Source organism: Sylvia atricapilla, chromosome 1 (assembly GCF_009819655.1).
Source record: "Sylvia atricapilla isolate bSylAtr1 chromosome 1, bSylAtr1.pri, whole genome shotgun sequence".
NCBI lineage: Eukaryota > Metazoa > Chordata > Aves > Passeriformes > Sylviidae > Sylvia > Sylvia atricapilla.
Genome location: NC_089140.1, coordinates 144,949,830 through 144,971,148, shown reverse-complemented (window position 1 = coordinate 144,971,148; position 21,319 = coordinate 144,949,830). Strand labels below are relative to the sequence as shown.

Sequence of the window (21,319 nt, the reverse complement as noted above, 5' to 3'; positions counted from 1 at the left end):
AGTTTAGGGAAGAAAATAAAGGTGGAGAAAATGGATGGACTGAAGTGATTTGGGGAAGAACAGTTATGGAGAAAACGGGAATAACAGGATAAAAAAAGCCACATATGCATAAAGTTTTGTGGTCAGTACACTCACATGGCCACGCCCTGCATCCAGTCTGTGCTAGCAGAAGTTGTAAGTCTCTCTCCTTGGAACCATTGAAAAGTTGTCTGGATATAATTCTGGGCAACCAAGACAAGGGGGCTGGACCATTGCACCTCCAGAGGTCTCTTCCAACCTCAACTATTCTGTAATTTTTATTAAACCTCATTTCAATCTCTCACCTGGGGAAGAGGCTCTCCATTCAAGGTTCAAGTACATGGTCTGTGTGCCAGCAAATGGAGTAACACTGCAGGTCAAAGGTTCCATGTGCCTGTGGTGCCAGCACTCAGAGAGAATGCAGTGACAACAGTGCCAGCCCCATGTCAGGGATCTGTGCTCACAGAGGCACATGAGCTCATGTTACAGCACCTGCAGCCAGCCAAAGTGTCTGATTGCTTGTATGGATCAAGCTGGACCAGCTGATGAGCAGGCGAAATGGCCTGGGAGCAACGGTCAGTGGGTCTGCAAGGGCCACCTCTGGGTGAAGTGACTCTCTAATCAGGAGAGCTGGGGTGGGGGGCTCTGGGAAGTCCTGGCCAACACTGGGTGTGTGAGAATGCACATGGAAGTAAGACTGTCCTGCAGAGGGGCTGCTGCCCCATGAGCTCCCATCTGCAGGCACAGAAATTTGAAAGACAGGGATCCAGAGGAGCTGCTGGGCAGTGTCTGAGCCTACCTGTTGCAGAAATCCCCACTGTACTTATACATCTATCTCTGTATTAACTTTCTGCTCAGCCACAGAGAGGAGCAGATAAGGCTGTTATAGCACACACACAAGCACAGGCAACACCACATGCTTCTGCCTGCTGGTCATATAGTGGTTACTGACATTAATCTTAATAACCAGCATTGTATCTTCCTCTAACAAACTATTTGCAACAGTCTCAAGAAACACATTTGCAAGCCTGTCCCTAATCCCCTTGACTGTCCTAGGAAAGTCATATAACTGCAAATCGTTGAACAGTTAGGATTGGAAGGGACCTTAAAAGTCATCCTGTTCCCCCACCTTCCAGCAGACCAGGTTTCTCAGAGACCCATCCAACGTGGCCTTCAACACTTCCCAGGATGTGACATCCACAACTTCTCTGGGCAACCCATTCCAGTGGCTCATCACCCTCACAAAAAATAATTTCTTCTGAATATCATATCTAATCTAGATCTACCCTCTTTCAGTTGAAAACTGGCACCCCTGACCCTAGCACTACACTCCTAGTTAAGGACTCCCTCCCAATCCTTTCTGTGGGTCTCTGTAAACACTAGAAGCCTGATATAAGGTCTTTCCCCACATTCTCTTTTGTATAAGAGAGCCTAAAAACAGGCTCTCAGCCTCTTCTCATAGAGGATGTGCTCCAGCCCTCTGATCATCATTGTGGCCTTCCTCTGGACCCACCTGAGCATGACCATGGCTTCAATCAGTAATTATGAGTAGCTACACAAACACTACTCTTAAAAATTAGTACTTCAAATATAAGCAAGTAATCAGATTACTGCATTTTCATCCTTTTGTAGGAGGCATTCCTGCTGTCACCTATCACTACAGTTTTCCTGCTATGAATTCCATAATAACCTTCTCTCCTAAATCACCTTCCATGAAGTCAGTTTCTTCTTTACTGTCTGTGTCCAAAGCACACTATCTCCAGCATTTCCCAAGTGTACTCACTGTAGTCAAGTCAAGAAGCAGCTGAGTTGATTACTTCATGCTGCGTGGCTTTCAACCTCACTGCAACACAGCAGCATAAATAACAGGCATTGCCTGCTTTCTGCTACACATGGATTTTATACAGTCAGTAAGTCACACACTCAGAGCACAAAACCAGTCTTTGCTGGGGGTTTTGTTTTGTCTTAAAGCCAAAAAAACTTACAAAACTTTGTTCAAAACTTACTTGGGGCACAGAATGTACCTGCCTCCTCTTCTTGCCCAAGACGCCTCAATTTCATTTCAAACAGAAGAAGCATCCCTCACACCCTTACACTTCTGTCCACATCTGGAGTGGAGTGACCTAGTCCTGGAGAGAGGGTCTTGTTTCTTTTGACAGATGGGCTTTTTCAGGGTCAGACACTGGGATCTGATCCATCAGAGTATTTTAAATTTTTCCTCAATTAAAAAAAAGTACAAATTGAATACCTCTGGGTTGTTAAACCCAGATTTTCACAAGATGAATTTGCAAAGAATATGCTCAAGTTTTACTCACACTGCTTTTTGCATCTGGATTTAAGATTTACAAGCACTTGGTAAGGCTCCTAGAAATTGGAACCTAATTATGGTACCTGTGCCAAGCTTCTATGGTAGCTCTGCCAGCTGTTTCAATACAAGCTGGCAAAAAGAACAAGGGAATAAAAAGATGAAAAGAAAACAACAACAACAATAAAAAGGGCACATATCTAACATCTACCAGTATCTTCTTGCAAATACTTAGATGCCTTCTCAGTGCAAGTAAGAAGCTCCCAATGATTTTTAAGTAAAATAAGCAATTGAAGTTTATAGCTTAAAATTATATTTTATATAGTATAAAAATGATGAAGTTGATGACTTCAATATTGCAGTTTACACTAAAGCGCTGCATGATCTGGAAGCATTTTCATGTTATAGCACAAATTTTGGACAGAAAAACACATAATCCACAAAATATAATCCCCATTTGTCACGGCAACAGACAAAGCTGTTATAAAGAGATGCCAACCTCAGCTGTGAAGGATTAACTGTTAAAGGGAGAATGCATTGTACACAGCAAACCACTGAAACGGAGCAACAAACTAGACACTAGAATAATTTCAATGTCCAAGCAAAATAGGTATGACATGTATATAGAGCTTCAAATGAAGAATTTAAAGAGATGAAAACAACAAGCATATCTTTTTGAGGAAGAAAGAACATCTACGAAATATGTGTGTCCATCACATAAAGAGGGACAAGCTATAAATGCAAGGAAAAAAAAAAGTCCTAAGTGTTCCTTTCATATTTAAGGCTAAAATTTACTCTTGGACATTTCTGAAATTTTACATTCATATTGTTTACAAACAAATTTTATTGTCTAATGCTAGAAATACACTGGATGGTTCTACTTACTTTAAAAAATATAAATTGAACTTACCATGCTGTTTTGATTTCTTCTTTTTTTTCTTCTTCTTTTTCTGTTTTGGTTTATGATCTTTTTCCTTCTTCTCCTTTTTCTCCTTCTCTTTTTCTTTCTTTTTACCTGAAATAAAAATTAAACAATTTAAAGCAGCTTAACCCAAACAAGGCATTCAAAATCAAGTGCTCTAGTTGTCTAGTCAGATCAAAATGATTCAATTAATTTACTTGATATCTTGGACACACATCTTATTAATAGCTGGCATAATAGTTCAAAGAAATCTAATTTGACAAATAATGTTTTAGAATTTTAAGTATTTCCAAGTAAGATATCAAGGCAGAAAAAAACCAGCAAAGTACACAAAATATGTAACATCACATAAATAGCTTATAGCTTCTTTTTTACTTACAGTTTATAACAAAAAGATTTATTACAGTTTACAACAAAAAGATACATATTTTAACAAAAAGGGCAAGAGAAAAAGCTTTCACAAGTGCAAAATTCCCAATTATAAAGGTTACATTGTTCTAAAACCACATATTAGGCCTACAGAAAGACATTTGAAGGAAATTTCACTGTCGCCAATCTGCTGCTGCTGTCAGCACTCTGCACTATACAGTGGCATCCTCACAGAAAACTGATTCTGACTCAAATTTCACATATTTTTTACACTGAAGTTCACTTTTAACCACTGTTGGTATACACTTGAGGACAAGCACTTTGACTCTGAAAAATTCTTTTTATTCTGTTAATTCTCCAAAAATGACAAAATACAAATACAAAATAGATCCCACATTTTCACTCCACAATAATTACTTAAGTTGTCAGCAATGAGACAAATAACAAGGAAATTAACTTGCTCCAAAAAATAAGCCTCGAAGCCAGGATTGTTTCCTGCACACAGATTAGAGCAGTCTTATCTTTTCGGGAAACACACAGACAAAACTTTTACCGCCTGGAAAAACAAGGTAGAATCACTTCTGAATTCTTGCCAGTCTTTAATATTTTATTTTGAACACAGGATAAAAACAGAGTCCTCCCAATCTCTATTTCATTTCATGAATTGCCAAATGTTTTGCTAATAACCCTTGTTTGTTCCTCCCATCTCAAATCTGACAGTACAATGGAATAGCCAGTATTACTCATTCCACTAAAAAAGAACCCCAATTAAACGAAAAACCAGAGGCAGCAGGCCTCTCACAGGTACTTTAGGATCCTTCAAACTCCTTGTTATGGGCACTTTGATTTTATCTTACAAATTATTCTTCTGTGACTAACCTATCATATATATAAAGAGTCGTTTTAAGACCTCAAACAAAAAGTGCAGCTGGGCCCAGGAAATATTTTATGCTTTTATATTTGCTCCTCAGAGACAGCAAGTGTTAGAGTTTTGGTTTTTTTTTTTTTTTTTTTTTTTTAAAAATAACATTGCTCTCTACATACCATATGTTGAAGAACTTTTCTCTTCCAGTTTTCCTTTTCTTTCCATTCTAGCTGCACCTGCAAATTGAAGAATATATCACATAAGGTCAATGTCTGGCTGATGACCTAATTTCTTGTAAAAGTCATTAGACTGTAAAAAATCCTAATGGCACAAAATAATAAGACACATACAAACAATACAATTATTTTTAATGTCATTTTACAATTACTTTTATTGTCTAAAGCACTGGAAACAAAAAGTATTGTAGTTTACCAACTTCTGAATGCTTGTCCTTCTCAATCATGTTCTTTAATATTTTCTCCTTCAGACTCTCAAAACATTTCTCCTTTATGGGCACAGAGCACTGTATCTCTGTCCCTTCAGAGCTCACTGATGTGGAAGACCTCTTTTTTTTAGTATTCCCTTTGGGTAACTTGAGACTATTGGTTAAAGGCATTTCCAGATGAAAGGAATGTACATGGGACGAGGGTGCTGAAAACAAGAAGATGGATTTACTCGGCATCCCATAAGGATTGCAGCCAGCCAGGGCTGGGGCACATCACTGAAATGTCAATATTATAGCATCATCACACTTTACAGATCATTACCGCACATCAATGCCTAGATCTTAGTCTTGCACACAAGACAATGCATGCCACAGAAGGTTTCTTCCTATATTTTGGAATTTGTGCTCATTTTTAAACCTGTACTGGTTAAAGTGTACTTTTACCAACACTTTTAAGCCTTTTTGTTTCTTTTTTTCACTGTAACAGGAACCCATGACAAGAGTAACAGTTAAAGGTGCTGACACTGCCAGTATCATTTAAATTAAAGCTCTATTATGTTAACAGAGAAATTAAGCTCTGGCACAACATTTGTAGTCCTACATATAAAACTTTCCTGCTTATTGAACTTTTCATTAATTTTAATAATATTTAAATAATATACGTTCATTCATTAACCCACATTTGAATAACATGTTAAAGTACTGTGATTTGTCAGAATTTGGCATCATATACTGACCATTCCTATTTGTACTATTTAGACAAGTTTATTCAGTGAAATATTTAGTTGGTTTTTTAGCTCTTTATCTGATGCAAGTTAGGAACTAACAAACTGAAAACAACTAACATAACTGAAATTACAATTTTCACTGCTAATATTTATAAACATTTTAAAATAATCAAACTAGAATAAAAGTTACTTATAAAATTAAAAAAAAAGTTATATAAAGTTATAAAAGTTATTACCTTAATAATGTAATTCAAAACTCTATTACTGTGTCGATCAATATTGTTAGAGCTTCAAGATTCATCTAACTGTAATTAGGAAAGCCTAATTTTCCTCAGACCTTTGAGGACACTTTAGGACAATGCCAAGAACATATTGTACAAAAACGTAGCTCTGTAAAGTCATAAAGGGCTCAGGTTTTTCTGTGCCAGCTGTCAACACTTGGAGGCACCAGTTACCTTTGGTGTCTCTCAACAGAGGAGCCCAACAAAAGCATAAGCATGTAAAAAAAAAAAAAAAAAAAAAAAAAAAAAAAAAAAAAAAAAAAAAAAAAAAACCCACAAAAAAAAGTCCTGAAAAATACCTGCTATTGGCCAAGATATTCAACAAGACAAAATATGGAGCTGATCTGAAATGCATTAAATAAGCAGCATTAAGATAACTTAGTAAATTCATCAGGCAAAAAGATTCTGGGGAAAAGGCAGGAACACCTCAAGCCTTCTCAACAAGGACAGACCAACCCAATTCTACAGGGACACACAGTTCACACACCACCTCCTCCCAGTCCTATGAGCCTTCCTGGGAACACAACCAAAATGCCACTGGCTGAAAAGCTGAAGGGACAGCAAGAGGAACAGAAAGTGATGCATCACCTCTCACACCACACAGCACTTTTAAACGCTAGGAGTCCCCAGCTGCAGGACAGCTCTGTACTGTGCAATCCAGGCAGCAGCACCTGCTCAGCTCTGTGTGCTAGCACCTGCTCAGCTCTGTGTGCTGGCCCCTGCCACACGTAGGAGCTCCACAGCCACGCCTGGGGCTGTCTTTCCACTGCCTCAAATCAACCATCTCCCCTAAGACCATAATCTTTTTAAGACTGATTCAGGCTTTTGCCTTTGTCTCTATTTCAAGTGCATTTCGCTTGCTGGAATACTTATCATTGACACAAACCACTATCCAAATGATTCCTTTCTTAGGTTTCCTAATTACCATTTGTCTCTCTTACAGGACTGAACTGCTCTGCCATCTGTGGAGGAATAAGTATATTTTAGCACATTAGTCAAAGAAAAAAGTGACACTTTCCCACATCATCATGCTATCAACGTCCTGTCTCATTTCTAAAAAGAGCGCAAAAGGATCACCTAAATGCACGTAATTCATTTAGGTCACTGCCATTTTGATGAAAAAATGTGAGAACACTCTATCTTAACAATCTCAAGAGAAATTTAGTCTCAACATTAGATTAATTAGTATTTAAACTTTATTACTGAGAAGAAATCCTAACCTGACATCCAAATAGGATTTAATACCAACAGCTACAACACCACAAATTTCAGTATCTCAATAATTTTCAACACAAGCACATCTGATAAAGTAATCAGTAATTGTCTGAGGAACACTTATATTCGGTAGGAATCTCTCCAGTCAAGCAAATACCCATCCTGCTGTCAGAACTCTCCAAACTGCCTTTCTATAGTAACTTGAAAATAGAAACTGCTATTATGCCTGTTTATATTGTAATATTATTCTTGGCTTTTACTTTTCTCCATTGAAAATCATTTTAGATAAAGAATCTTAAATTCTCAAATCCTACATAAAGTGTCAAAGCTTGCAAAGTCTGCTTTTCAACTGTGCAGTCACCATGCCTTCCACATAACCACAAAATTGGACTAAGTGGTCAATCAGAAGGGCAAGTAACAAATACAACCAGGAAGTATTAGTTCCTTTATGGAAATACAGCCTTTTTTTTTGAACTGCTGCTTTTAATTGCAATTTCATTCCTGTCAAGGAGTCTAGCCAGCCACCTCCCACACACTGAACGTGGGAGGCCTGCAGTTAACACTCAGCACAGAGAAAGACGACCAGAGATTGGACTTGTAAACTACTGATTTTGTCACCATTCCAAGATCAATTTTATCACTAGAAGGCTAATTTCAGATTAAAAAGAAATGCAAACCACAGCATTCACAGCCCAGTTTATAGCATATTTCCCGTCCTACTTCTCCTGCTATGGCACAGAGTAGTGACACAAGCCCCCTCATGCAAGTACAGGCACAGGACAGGACGTTGTGCCACAAGTACAACAGCACAACTGAGCTTGCAGTGGTACTGCTTATTGCAATTCATCAAGCTCAAATGAATTGCTGCAATCTGAAGCAACCTATTTTGTTGACTGATATTCTATTTCATGGGTTTCCATGTTTAAAATAATATCACAAATATCATTATCTGCATTAATATACAACTTGAATCATGTTGTAATAGAAACATAACCATATTGGTCATGTTAAATTTAGTGTTTTGAATTCTCAGTACATAGGATGAGTTTTATATCTCAAGACTTTTAATTGCATATCACAGATTAATACTGGACCCTGCCCAAAATGATGTCTTTAGGAAGAACAAACCCATAAAAAGGTTCTTGCTTTTAATCCACCTAATCCTCATAATCCACCCAAACTGGGAAGTTCAGGGCAGAGATTAGAATGGCGGGCATTCAAATTAGGGAGGAAGTTTGACTGTTAATAGATGGTTGAAGTAAAACAAACAACCCCAAAGTAACACGAGCAAGTAACAAGACAAACAATAGTTCGTTCCTCTTAAAAGCCAAGTAAACCAATAACACTGGCAAGAGATTCCAAAAAGCAACCAAACTAATTTTCTGAAAATTTTGTACATCAGCTGTTTCTTATTCCTGCTGCAGTAAACTGTTACCAAGGAAATGATATAAAAGTATGCAACCTTTTTTCTTTTAGTCTTAAATGCAAATTTCTCCCATATAGTTAACCTAATGTTATCCTAGTAGCAAAATCATCTATAGGTGTTAAATAGGAAATGACAGCTAGTTATAGTATTAGTATATCAGCATTACAAATATAATATTTTAGATTAGAAAGTGTAATAATATTTTCCTGTACTAGGAGCTATATTTTCCAATAGTTCAACTTCAAAACCCAGATTGCTTGCTGAAATTATGTTTGCTCAATATATAACAGCTAAAGTAACATGCAGGGTTACAAAAAACAAGAATTTGAAGAGAAGCAAAACTACAGAAAGACCTGAATTTCTATATTCAGAATGGCAATAATACTGTGTTAAGCATTCTGATTGACTGTGGATTTAAGTCTTTGAAATGCTAAAGTGACCAAAGGCCAGTTATCTGCATTTTAAGCAATTTGGCAAATGAAAGCAAAGATTCTTAGTTATGTGTGTGCAGTATCAGCTGATCACAAGTAGGGCCTCACAATAGTTCAGTAAAGCATTACCTCTTTTCAATAACTAATGGATAGTGAAGGTATCTACCAAAGTGCGCAGTACCTCCAAGGAGCCATTGGATTGAAGGAATTATCACAGAACTTTTGTTTTGCTTCTACAAAATGATAAGGTGTTAATTTTGAGCAAAGATTTTGAAATCTATGTGCTAATACTATGAGTTGCCATTTATGCATCTGCACTTCAGTGCACCTAGTCCCTCTCCTCTGAAAACACCAAGCCAGTACAATCTGAATAAAGTCACTAAAATGTGTATTTTTAACAACACCAAACAATTTTTTCAATTGACTCAACTGAAGGCCTCCATCAGAAGTCAAAATCACAAATTACATCTCTGGGCTTAAACCAGTTCAGCTCTGTTACAGAAAGGTCAGAGATCACACCAGCCTGTTTCAGGCTGAATACCATCATGAGGTATCTCTGGAACTATTCAGTTATCTACCTCAATGATTACAAAGACTGCAGGTCTAACTTAAGTGCACTTAACAAAATCTGTAGTGATGTCAGAATCTAGAACTCCAATAAACTGTGTTAATAAAATCTTAACAGAAGAAATACTATAAACAGATGCAGATTTATAATAGTTCTTTCAAATTAAGAAAACACAATTACAGAATAGTTTGGATTTTACACCAGAATTCTCAATTTGTAATGGATAGAGTCACAATGCATACATTTAAACAATGCAGTGTATGAAACTACTCCTAGGTTGATGTTTCTGCATAATACAAATTAACTTTTTTCTATTATCTCAAGAATTGTCAGGAATGAGAAAGGAAAGCTTTGGGCACCTCTCCTGTATATATTTGCTTGCTGTTTTTAAACAGATAATTAAGAAAATGCTGATAAATAGAGTGTATCCTCTTTATTTTCCTGAAGCATGCAAGAATTTGGTGCAATTACGTGTGCATCAGGAATGTGACTTGAGAACCTGTGCTGTTTCAAAGGCAGATAGATGCCTTCTAAAGCATTTATTTATTCAATAGTGTAGACTAACTCCAGAGGTTTCAAACCTGAATTTTAAATCTACATTTTTCTTTTTCTTCTAATATTATGAGGATAAACATGTTCCACCAGAGTTAAAAGACTGGGATGAACCCAAAACATATGAATTTTACTTAAGAGTCCTGGCAATACCACTGGCAGATAGCTCCAAAAACTGCCATGAAATCTGTGAATTAAAGATATCAAACTGCTTAGATAAGTCTTTCAGGCCACAAAGCTGATACTCAAGAAGCTGTTGGGCTACATGCTGCATCCTACTGAAAATTTTTAATATTTGGACAAAAAGTCAGTATGAAAACTCAAGACACAGTTCCATTTATTGCATGAAGGAAAACTGTAATACATGAAAATTAGGAACAAAACAGATATGCCTGGAAGGCAAAAACCCAAAGACAAAAAAATGTAGCTGTCAAATCAGTTCCTTTAGAGCTTATAACTCTTAAAATTATATAGATATGAAAAAAGGCTCATTAAGCTTTACATACTGTATAAACTCTATACTCTGGTAGAGGTTACAAGCACCTCCAGCTTCCCACTATGGACTCAAGCAATAACAACAGATGATTTTACCATGGAATTTTTCCTTGACACAAACTGTGTGGACATGTCACATAATTCTGAGTCATTAAATAAAGGCGTCTCTAAATAAAAATTATTCTTTCTTTTATTGCTTCAGCTGTGGCCAAGACAAAGATCCAGCTCCACAAACAGGTCCAAAGTGCACTGCTGAGTGCTAGGTTTAGAACCTGCTCACTTTGCCCCATGCCAGGCCCATGACAGGAGCAGGCAACTTCTCAGCATTACCAGCATTACCAACTATACATAAAATGAGCCAGAAAATACACCAGAAAAGCCAGAAGTTAAATTTCTAATAACTGAAATGAGTTTTACCAAAGAGGAAACAGGTGGCTGTTGGAAGCTGTTGCTTTCTTTTACGATCTTGTTCAAGGAGTGGGCAAATACACAATTCTCCAAAAGCACTTCTCTTAGTGGCAAAAGACTTTTATAGGAGTAATTTTCCCAGGAATCTGTAATTCTGCTGCTATGCCATGTATCAAGGGCAAATGAAGACTGCCACATGGTTTCACTCAAGTAATTAAGTAATATTTTCATTTTAATATTTTAAAAAGCTTAAGTAGTAGCTGACTAGAGATACCCATAGTCCTTATTTCAATAAATTAGTTTAAGAGATTCATAGATTAATAGACAAAGACATAGCTTAAATGTCATAACTCTATCTTTTAAGGTCATGCTGTCCTCTCTTACTATCAATCACATATATCTGAGTAGAATATAATAATTTGACTCTTTTTCCTCCCTCTTCTTACTTTTCTGAACAATTTTCTCATGAAACAAAACAAAACAAAACAAAACAAAACAGGGTTTTAAAAGAATTCTTTCTTGGAAGCCAGGTAAAAATGGTATGATACCCACATACGACACTTACTTATAAAAATATTATATGAACACCTAGCCTACACTGGATGAAAACATCCCACTTTTAGGATCTGCAAACCACTATATAATTCCTTCCCCAAATCTCTTGGTTACCTTTATCCAAATGTTTCATGTAAATCACAGTAGTCAGTAAATTGTTACAAAGGGAGAGGCAGCACAGAATTGCAGCACTGGGCTCTTGCTGAGGGTAGCCAAGTCTATATAAAAGTTTTTGAGGATTTCTCAGAAATATTTTTAAGTAACATTTTGTAGCAAGCAAAGGACAGAACTTCCACTGCAAACAGACACAAAGCAGAGGACTGCTGACTGTCTTTGAGAATACTATTGTTTTAAAGCTGAAGCCACAAATTAGTATGTTAGTCAAGACTTCACTTTGTTAATTATTTTTACAATTTTTAGCAATAGCAAAAATATTTTTGAAATACTGCTTATTACATTCCACACTCTCAGATTCTCCTTAAAGCATGTTAGATGTGCTAAAGCAGCTCTAAGTCAGTGAAGACAAAGAATATGCAGATGAATGGAGTCCAGAAGAGAGGCAGGTTTTTTGAGCGTGCAGAAAAGAAAATAAAAAGTTATCTCCTCTGTCTGTGGGATTGAATACATACATTTTAACCCTACAACTATAAATCTCTCTGGCTGTATACTGAAGCTCTTTACCTGACGCTGTTGGAGCTACTCTTCCATCAGTTACTGCTTTGGAAGAAAGATATGTAATCATCTGAATATCTTCCTTGTCTTTACTGGGATACTCATTACGGAAAGTGGATTCTGCGGATAATGGTGCTGCAACTTCCGAACTACGGCTTAAATCAAGAGGGAGACATGGTCCACGCTTCTCAAGTGACAAATGAGCAACATCAGGTACTACATAAAAGAAAAAATGTCATATTAAAAAAGACACACAGGTCCAACAAACAACAGTCTGGATTGCAGCATTACATAACACAAGAACAGCTAACAGCTTTAGCTACAGCAGTTCAAAATATCCCATTAGCTGAAAACCATGAAAGGTCTGATCTTTATGATTCAATTTCTCTTGGGCAGTTCTTTATTAGATTAAGATACATTACCCTCCAGTTTTGATGACTGTTGATTTTGACCACTGATGGAGAACACTTTTCCATCAGTAACTGAAGAGGGAGAAGAAACTTTTTCTACAGAATCATCAGGCAAGGAGCAAGTGGCTAAACGCTGTGATCTTCTTCTCCGTTGGCTATGTTTGTAGGATCTAGGGGAATTCACTGGCTGTGATGGACCTAAAAAGAGATCTTTCAATGTTCATGAAGCAGAGAGATACACCATTATCTTACCGCACCATTTGAGATCTAAAGATGGGGAGTGCTTTAAATAGCTCTTATTTGCAAAGCTGGTAATCACAGCAAAACTGGTAAAAGTAATTACAAAACCATGACTACCAGGTGCAAAGAAAGATTTATGCTCAAGACATGATTCTGGTTTTTGCTTATTTTAAATTACTAGGGCACCTACTTCCCCACTGCTAAAGGTGATTGTTTTAGGCAAGCAGTGTATTTACAGTAAGCAACCCTCCCCATAGAACCCAGGCAGTAGGCTACTTATAATAGAAGGGGGCAATAGGATTTAACAATAAACAGAACAAATGATCACAGTTAAAGATCTAAAAAGTCACGGATAGTGTTAACATGCAACTTAAAAAAATAATGTAAAACACTGTTTAATTTTATATCCCACCTCCTGCCTTCTGATAACCTGATATCAATCCCCCAACTGAAATTCAAACACACACTGCCAATGCATGGCACAGTAAGAAGGCTCCAGAACTTTATACATAAAAAAACCCCAAACAAACGGGGGAGGAGGATTGATATAGGTTAATATGGGCCTGATTCATTAAAAACAAAAAACCCACACTCCCCTACACCTCTTCACTATTACCCAGTTCCACAAAATTTTGCCTTAGAAAAACATTTAAGTTGCTATTACACTGGAAAAGTCAGTGTTCTCTCCTTTTTTTAAGCAGATTTTAGAGTCAGTTATACAGATTTAAAAATTAAGACACAGAAAATCTAACTTTCCACTAGAGGTAAGAAAAACTTGGAAGCCAAAGATTAGAGACAACACTAACAGGATCTAAGCTACTAAGTAATCAAGTTTTAAATTAGCTATTTTTAAAAAATATTGCTACAGAGAAGTCCAACTTAATCCAAAATATAAGCATGCTCCAGGAAAGCTACTTACCATTGCTCTAGGGGTGGGAATGGAAGGCGTATTACAATATGGATGACTGCTAACATTTTGTGGGGACAAAATACAATTTTTACCAATGTGTCCTGAATAAAGAAGGCTGAACTTGCACTCCTCCCTCTCCCACTCATTTAAAGTTATGTATGAGCAAAGATCAAAAACAAACTTATCTCGTAAGCGAAAATGCAAATCAAGGTTAAGGGGAACACATGATGCAGGTTGAGTCTTCCATCCTCAATCACTATACTAAAAGTGGGGAGAAAAAAAGCAATTTTTGACTTACTGAAACCTGCATTTATGTCAACCTTTGGCCTCATCATTTAATGTTCTTCAGGCAAATAACCTGACACTAAGGAACACTAAGAACCTAATGTGATCTCGAAAAAAGATATAGAAATACTTCAATATTCATAAAAAATAGCATATTCAAGCATGCAGCATAAAGCTTTCCCTATTCTTGTGATAAACAGTATCTCATTTCCATGCCTGGCAAATCAGTTACACATGTTAAGAAGGTGAACACCCATTGGATTTTTCTGGGAGAAGGAAACTTTTTATATTTCTTCACCACAGATCTTGAACCCATCTTCTCTTTCACATGGTATTTGGAAGAAATATCACATAAGGTGATGAATGCCACAGCCAACAGGTACAGAATGTCAGCCTGCTGAAGGTGAAGTTTCTCAGAGAAGGAAAGGTCCACACCAAGGTGTATGTCTTTTCTTTTTAATGAATCAGGCCCTTTTCAGAAGGGAGGTTTGATTTTTCCTGTATCACTGTTAATGCTAGTGTGGAGATTTAAGCTAGAGGGAAAGCCAACCCTTACAAGCCATGACTCTATAAATATCAATATGTTATTTAAATGTATTATTTCTGGCAGAGTAATTCAAATGCCTTATTATGTGACTTGACTTTTAAAACAGGGAGCTACCCCTAATTCTCCCACTTGGACATTTTATTTAAAGCAAATTCATTTTTAAAAGTAGTAGCCATTTACAACCAAAGAAAATTTCTGTATATCTCTTAGAAGTAGTTACGGTATTTTTTTTAAAATGTCTGTGCTCACTAGTTTTATTTATCACAGAAGAAGGAAGCTGAGAGACCAGCGTCAAATCCTCGACTTGTATTAATTCTGGGGAAAGTGGTGATTTAGGGGGCTTTATACACCCGGAAGAATCTCCAGATTCTTGTTTGCATTTCTTGCTGCGAGCCTTTCCTGAAGACAAAGTTGAGGATAACAGTGCAGGTTTCTGAATGTTGGCAGAACTGCTAATATCAGCTTCATTTTTTTTCTGACTTTGTGGTTTAGGTGAAATCTCCTGAATAAATAATAAAAAATTGATACTTTTATTTCAGTTTCTTCGTTGTAGTTCTTGTATTCTATTTTGATCTTTTTAAAAGCAATTTTAGTACTCAAACACACAATAAAGCATTATTTTAAGTACAAATGAAAACTATTTAAAATGCATCACATTAAATTTTGCTTTTTAAAGGAGCACTACCAATTGTTTTCAGTATTCAGAGTACTAAAGTCTTACAATTTTAAATACCTGCAAAAAGCCTAAAAATAAAACACTTTTCCCTCTATTCCCAATTTAAAAATTCAATAAAGTACTTTTAGTTTTCTCTTTCATCTTCACTGTCAGTGCAGTCTCAAAGCAGAAGCTGGAGAGCATCTATTCCCAGCCAGAACACACACACACTGATGCACCATCACAGAGCATCTCACACTGGAAGGGACCCAGAAGGATCCTCAAGTCCTCCCCCCTGCTCCTCACAGGGCTGTCTGCTGCTGAATCATGACTGGAGTGTTGTACAAACACTTCTTGAACTCTAGCACCCCTATGAGCAAACAATCCTTCCTCAGAAGGACTGCAGCTCTAAAAAAATTTTGTCAAGATTTTCCCTACACAGTCATTTCCCCAACCAGTGGCAAAAAAAAAAAAAAAAAAAAAAAAAAAAAAAAAAAAAAAAGTTAAGCAGTTCCTCAGGAAAACTATATTTAACAAGGAATTCATATTTTTGAGAACCTGAAAAAGTTGATAATGCTCCTTTAAGGAATGTCTGAAACAATGAAAAGTTTCCAAAACTGAGCACACGCTCGCACAACCCCTTTCAGTGCTGGGAGTCTGGATTTCACTGCATTTTATGTTTGCGCAAACATGAAGAAATCACAACTTCTAGCACCACAGGGTTAAAGAGATTGCTAACTGTCAGGGGAAAACGAGCAAATAAAGAGTTAAAACAGTTTTCGAAGGAAGAGAAGTCAACACATAATACATCTTTCCAAATTCTCAATTTTCATCCTTCTTAACACAAACAGTACTATTTTTAGACCATTAACATGCATTGACAGACATTAGCATTTTAAATTTTTCACTGGAAGTTCTTCCTACATTACCATGTGTTACAACTTGCCTAATAAGGGCAAACTACAATATCTGAATATAATTTCTTAGGCCTGTCTCCCTTCTCATCCCAGTTACATCATACAGCATAGTACCATCTAATAAAACCATAACTAACAAAGCAGAGAGGCATTTCTAGAACATGTGCACCACTTTATCCAAACTAGAAACATCACACCTCTGGTGATTTAAAGGTATTATTAAGTTTTGTTTTCATTGCAACTTTATTTTCCACTAGAACTTTCCATGTTCCAATGGAGGAAAACCAAAAAAAAAGGCAAAACAAAACCCCACAAGTGCACATTCTATATCTGTAAAAGGGTGCCCCTGAATGCTACATGAACGGCTCGCTGGGAGTATTCTGTAAAGATCCGGTGCAAAACATCCCATTCAGCAGACATCAGTTCTACCTTGAGTAACTCCATTACACACGTACTAGGTACAGTTTATTCATTTAAATAAAATATTTCATGAACTGTAGAGTATACCTATGCTGGTTATGAGAGGTATTACCAGAAATTAATTAGAGTCGTAACTTGTAAATAAACAATTTTATTGTTCATCTTCACAGATGTGAAAGACATACTACAGCATCCATTACTTTCAAATTACAAAGTTATTTAAACAAGATTAAAAAAATTAAATTAAGATTTTGATAAGGTGCTTAACCTCTTAACAGGACAAATTAACATTAAAAACCTTAATGAATTAATGTTATCCATCTACTCAGGTCTTGGTCAAAAGGAGATATAACATGACATACCCTAATACAATTAAATAAACTACTGTATCTGCAACTAATCTTCTGAGGTTCTGGGTTTAAGACAACTGTAAACTAAAAATGTATAAATATAAACAAAAACTTGCATCAACAGAGTCAGTTTTCGGCTATTGGCCTGAATATTTCTACCATATTCTGCATTACATTATTAAAAAACCTACAAGATATTTTATCCATTCAATTTTATAGCAGTAGCAGACAAAGCCTCTATGGAATGTCAGCTTCGCTATCGGAAAACCTTTTGGGGAGGTTTATAACTCGGCCATTTTAATTTCATTTTGGGCAGGAACTCAAAAAAAAAAAAGCTTTAAGCTCAAAAAATTTCCTCCCCACAGTCAATTATTTAAATGTTTCTGAGGTTTCTGGTTTTAGTTAGACACAAAGGAATAGGACAATTTGCCATTTTAGATGCCTCTTTAAAGGAGCTTAACTATTATTTCCAAAAAATGAGGTTTTTCAGACCATTAGCATGTAAACAATGACAGAGACATCTTGGGTTTTATATCTGATCAATAAAACAGGAACAGCCGAGTTACTAAGTCTAAGAAATAACAAAAAGGTTATAGTAAATATGCACTGCAGTTTATACTGTTGCATACACAGTCTATGTAAACCACAAAGTCCCATTTACTGCAATGGGATTCTGCATGGCAAGATTTACATTGTAATGATTCTCCCAAAAACAACATGCTGTAAGCCATTTCACAGTTTTTTGCACATTGAAAATATCACACACAGTAGCAAGAAAATCATAGCATCTTTAATATGCAAAAATTTGAGAAATGGAATGTCGTGTCAGTACACTGTAAACCTTTATGCAAAATATCGGTCAATGCATCAGCACCACAGTGGCTCCGCCGGCCCTGACAGTGACAGCATCAAAAACAGAAAATCAGGTTCCATTGACTCCATCCAATGCAGCATCAATGGAAAAACCAGAGCAATGCAATTATATATCAGCTCTAAAGAACCAGTACAACCAAAATATCAAATCAGGTTTGGGGTAGGGACTGTTCATAGAGTGTGCCGGGGCTCAAGAATAGAAGTGCTTGTTAAAGAATTTGCAGGCAGCAAGGCTACTTTGTTCAAATGCTGCTGTTAAAGAAGAATGAAAATGCATACAAAAAAGCTGTATTAAAGATACATTAAGGCTCTGATTTAAACAATTGGAAAACAAAGATGTCCTGAATCAAGACTACTGTTCATCCTTAGCTTGCTTTACCATGCTCAGGCATTCAGCCCTTTTAAAATGCAAGATAATGCACAATTCGGAGTCAAGCAATGCCTGAACACAGTGCAGTAAGCCAAAGACAAAATGGCAGCCTCCAGATCCTGCCAATATGCAGGTTTAAAAATCAGACCCTTAACATTATTTAAAAGTTTCTTTTTTGTATTTATTAAAATACACACCCTTGCAAAATGTATGGCTCATTGAGCAGTTCATAAAACACATACAAGCCTACAACACCAAATTCTTACAATATAAAAGAAACTTCTTCTAAAAGAAGTTCTATGTGATGTCAAAAACCCTGTTTCAAACACAAATCAAATTTGTGTAAGGGCCTGTTTCTAAGCCAGTCATCATTCCAGCTATAAAACCGGACCATGGGACAGTGGTCTCCTCATATTTGTTGCACGGAGACTTTATTTAATTTTGTTTTCTGTTAGTTTTCTAACACAAGAGCTCATTATAATGAAATTCAAGTCAACACTGTGTAAAGAGACAATTAAATTCCATACTTCTGGCTCTGCCAGAAATGTAAACATAAGATAAATTTTCAGTTCCCTGTTATATCTGATGGGGAAAATTTTTATGTTGTAGGTACTACATCTCCATGGCACACTCCAGTGGGAACTTTGCAAAAGAATCAAACTCTACCATTTCATACCTGCTCCAGGACTGGAGCTGATTCTTTGTTGCCTTCCTTTTTTTCAGCACCATCTGCAACAACAGCTTTGGATGCCAATAAACCTTGGGAGAAAAGTTGCAGATATTTTTAGTTAGAAGCACCTTGCAACAAGAATTTGTATAAAAAGAAACAAAATACTGAGACAAGAAATATGAACTGCACAAATCTACAATATGAGTCTTTCTGAAATGGCTCCACACAAAGCTGAACACTTTGAATAAGAGAAAACAAAAAGTTAAAGGACATTCCAACAATGACATGCTTACATAGGAAGCATTTCTTTGGCATATTTACTGACGAGAAGAAACTCAAATTATCAATTCTAAAATAAAGCCTGGACATCCTTCCAAAGCCCAAGCACTGGAGCTTTAAAACCAGAAGTATGATATATGAGGAAATTTTTTAATCGGAATTATTTACAAAACTTTTCTCTCTCTGCTTTCCAGTCTTTGAGAAATTTACATCAGAATTTGTATTACTACTTCTTAACTGTAACACATGCAAACCTTTCTTAGACATAATACAACAAAAGATTTAATTTCCAAACAAATACTCTCCCAAGTGGAGCTCCCAAATTTCCTCAATAAGATGACCATATTGAGAGTAAATAATATACTAGAATAACCAATTTCATTCACAAACTTATATACAACATCAATACTACAAAAAATCTGTAAAGACAAAGGGAATATAAATACAAGAGCTTTCTGTCAGCAAAGCATATGGCAATAGCTTCAGCTGTACCTCACACAATAACATTGCCTAACAATGCAGAGACAGAAGGAAGTTCTACACCATTAAAAAAATATAGAACTGATAAAACCCAAAAAACCTAAATCTGAATAAAAATTGCTATTATAATCTCTGGGAATGTCAATATTGGGAGTGAGGAGTTGAAGTCCTCAAAAATAACTTGATTCGGAGGGAACTGCTATTAAATTCCATACAAAATTAGATATGGCCAAAATTAAAGTTCACAATGTCTAAGGAATTATAAACTAGTAAAGTCTGGGCTCTCAGGAACCATTTAAGACATTAAAATAAAACAAATTCAGCATTCGACAATAAACACCAAGTGTTTTATCTCATTTACTATTTATGTTAGATTAAGTTATGCTTTAGTTAAGGTTAACTGAAAAGCAGACTCTTATTTAATCCTATTAGATAAAAACAAATAACATTATCAGGCAAGATTTTAATTCTGCATTAGATGACAGATCTAGGTTTTATGGGCTTAAATAAATATTTTTAACTCAAATTATCCTATTTGAATCAAGTAGCAAAAATCACAGTGTTCTTTATCTTTGCAATCATACATTTATATCAAAAAGCATAAAATCATTTTCAGAATGAAGTTGAGTTTTAAATACAAAATAATCGAGCTACAGTTTATGAGGAAGCGTGCCCCATCCCTGGGGGAGTTCAAGGCCAGTCTGGATTGGGCTTAGAGAAAGATGGTCTAGTAGATAATGTTGGAATTAGATGACCTTTAAGGTCTCTTCTAACCCAGACCATTCCATGCTTCTTAGATTCACTGATTTTTAGTTCTAGCTAGATGATCCCTGCTCAGAAATTCAAACTATTAAATTAATCTAGATTCAGATCTGTCTATATATAATCCTTATGATTTCCTTTTCCTCTACTCCATGAAGGGTTTTTCTAACCAGGCACCATGCCTGTAGGACAAAAGCAACTTCACAAGCTACTGAAAATGAGGACTACAGCTTCACCACTCTCTGTTTGTAAGAGGGCCTAACAAAGCAAAAGCAGGGAGTGACACAGTGAACCAGGAATGTTCTGTTCGGCAAGCTCACTGCAGCTATTATCTGGTTTTAGGTACCAAAACACCAAGAGAAGACGTGGAAGCAAACATTTCAACAGAGGCACAAACTAACTGGAAGACGACGTTAATATGTGCTTAGCAGGAGATATTCTTCACCTTTGGGAAATGTAATTGCCACCAGTGCTAGTAGCAAAAGAAAGGGCAAAGGAAGCAACTTATTTAGTTGAATGGTGAGCAAAGACCACCTGATAGTGCTGTGGGCCTTATGGCAGACAAGAAGACCCGTCTACATCAAATACTGAATGCTGAACTGAAATCCAGGAACAGTTCCCTTCATACAGCCTCCTGCAATAGCGTTTTGCCCTATTTCCCCAATACAGCCATAAGAACCTGTTTTTCCAGCAGCTACAATGCTTTGATTATTTTGTAGCCACTCCCATGGGTACACCAGCATGATTCCCAACCTTCCTTCAAATCTAAAAGCTTTTGCTGGAGACAAAAATGACACAATACAAATAAATATATATTGATATACAATATATTGTATATACAAGCATTTAACGCGTAAGAAATAAATACATGGCGAGAAAAAGGTTTGATCATTAGT

At 36.4% G+C, this 21,319-nt stretch overlaps 1 protein-coding gene across 7 annotated transcripts in view; it reads right to left on the bottom strand.

Moving 5' to 3' along the window:
* Positions 1 to 21,319, bottom strand: part of PHF20L1 (PHD finger protein 20 like 1) — a 57,817-nt gene that overhangs the window by 17,119 nt on the left and 19,379 nt on the right. For 4 of the 7 annotated variants that reach the window (XM_066336277.1, XM_066336267.1, XM_066336287.1 and 1 more), the window contains 7 exons: positions 18,909 to 18,991; positions 14,897 to 15,149; positions 12,678 to 12,863; positions 12,265 to 12,471; positions 4,912 to 5,130; positions 4,659 to 4,715; positions 3,234 to 3,338 (listed from right to left, as the gene is read on the bottom strand). In XM_066336277.1, the coding sequence (XP_066192374.1) occupies positions 3,234 to 3,338; positions 4,659 to 4,715; positions 4,912 to 5,130; positions 12,265 to 12,471; positions 12,678 to 12,863; positions 14,897 to 15,149; positions 18,909 to 18,991 (1,110 nt within the window). Of the gene's footprint in view, positions 1 to 3,233; positions 3,339 to 4,658; positions 4,716 to 4,911; positions 5,131 to 12,264; positions 12,472 to 12,677; positions 12,864 to 14,896; positions 15,150 to 18,902; positions 18,992 to 21,319 lie in introns of those variants that run through there. The other 3 variants (XM_066336307.1, XM_066336316.1, XM_066336325.1) reach the window with 2 other exon arrangements.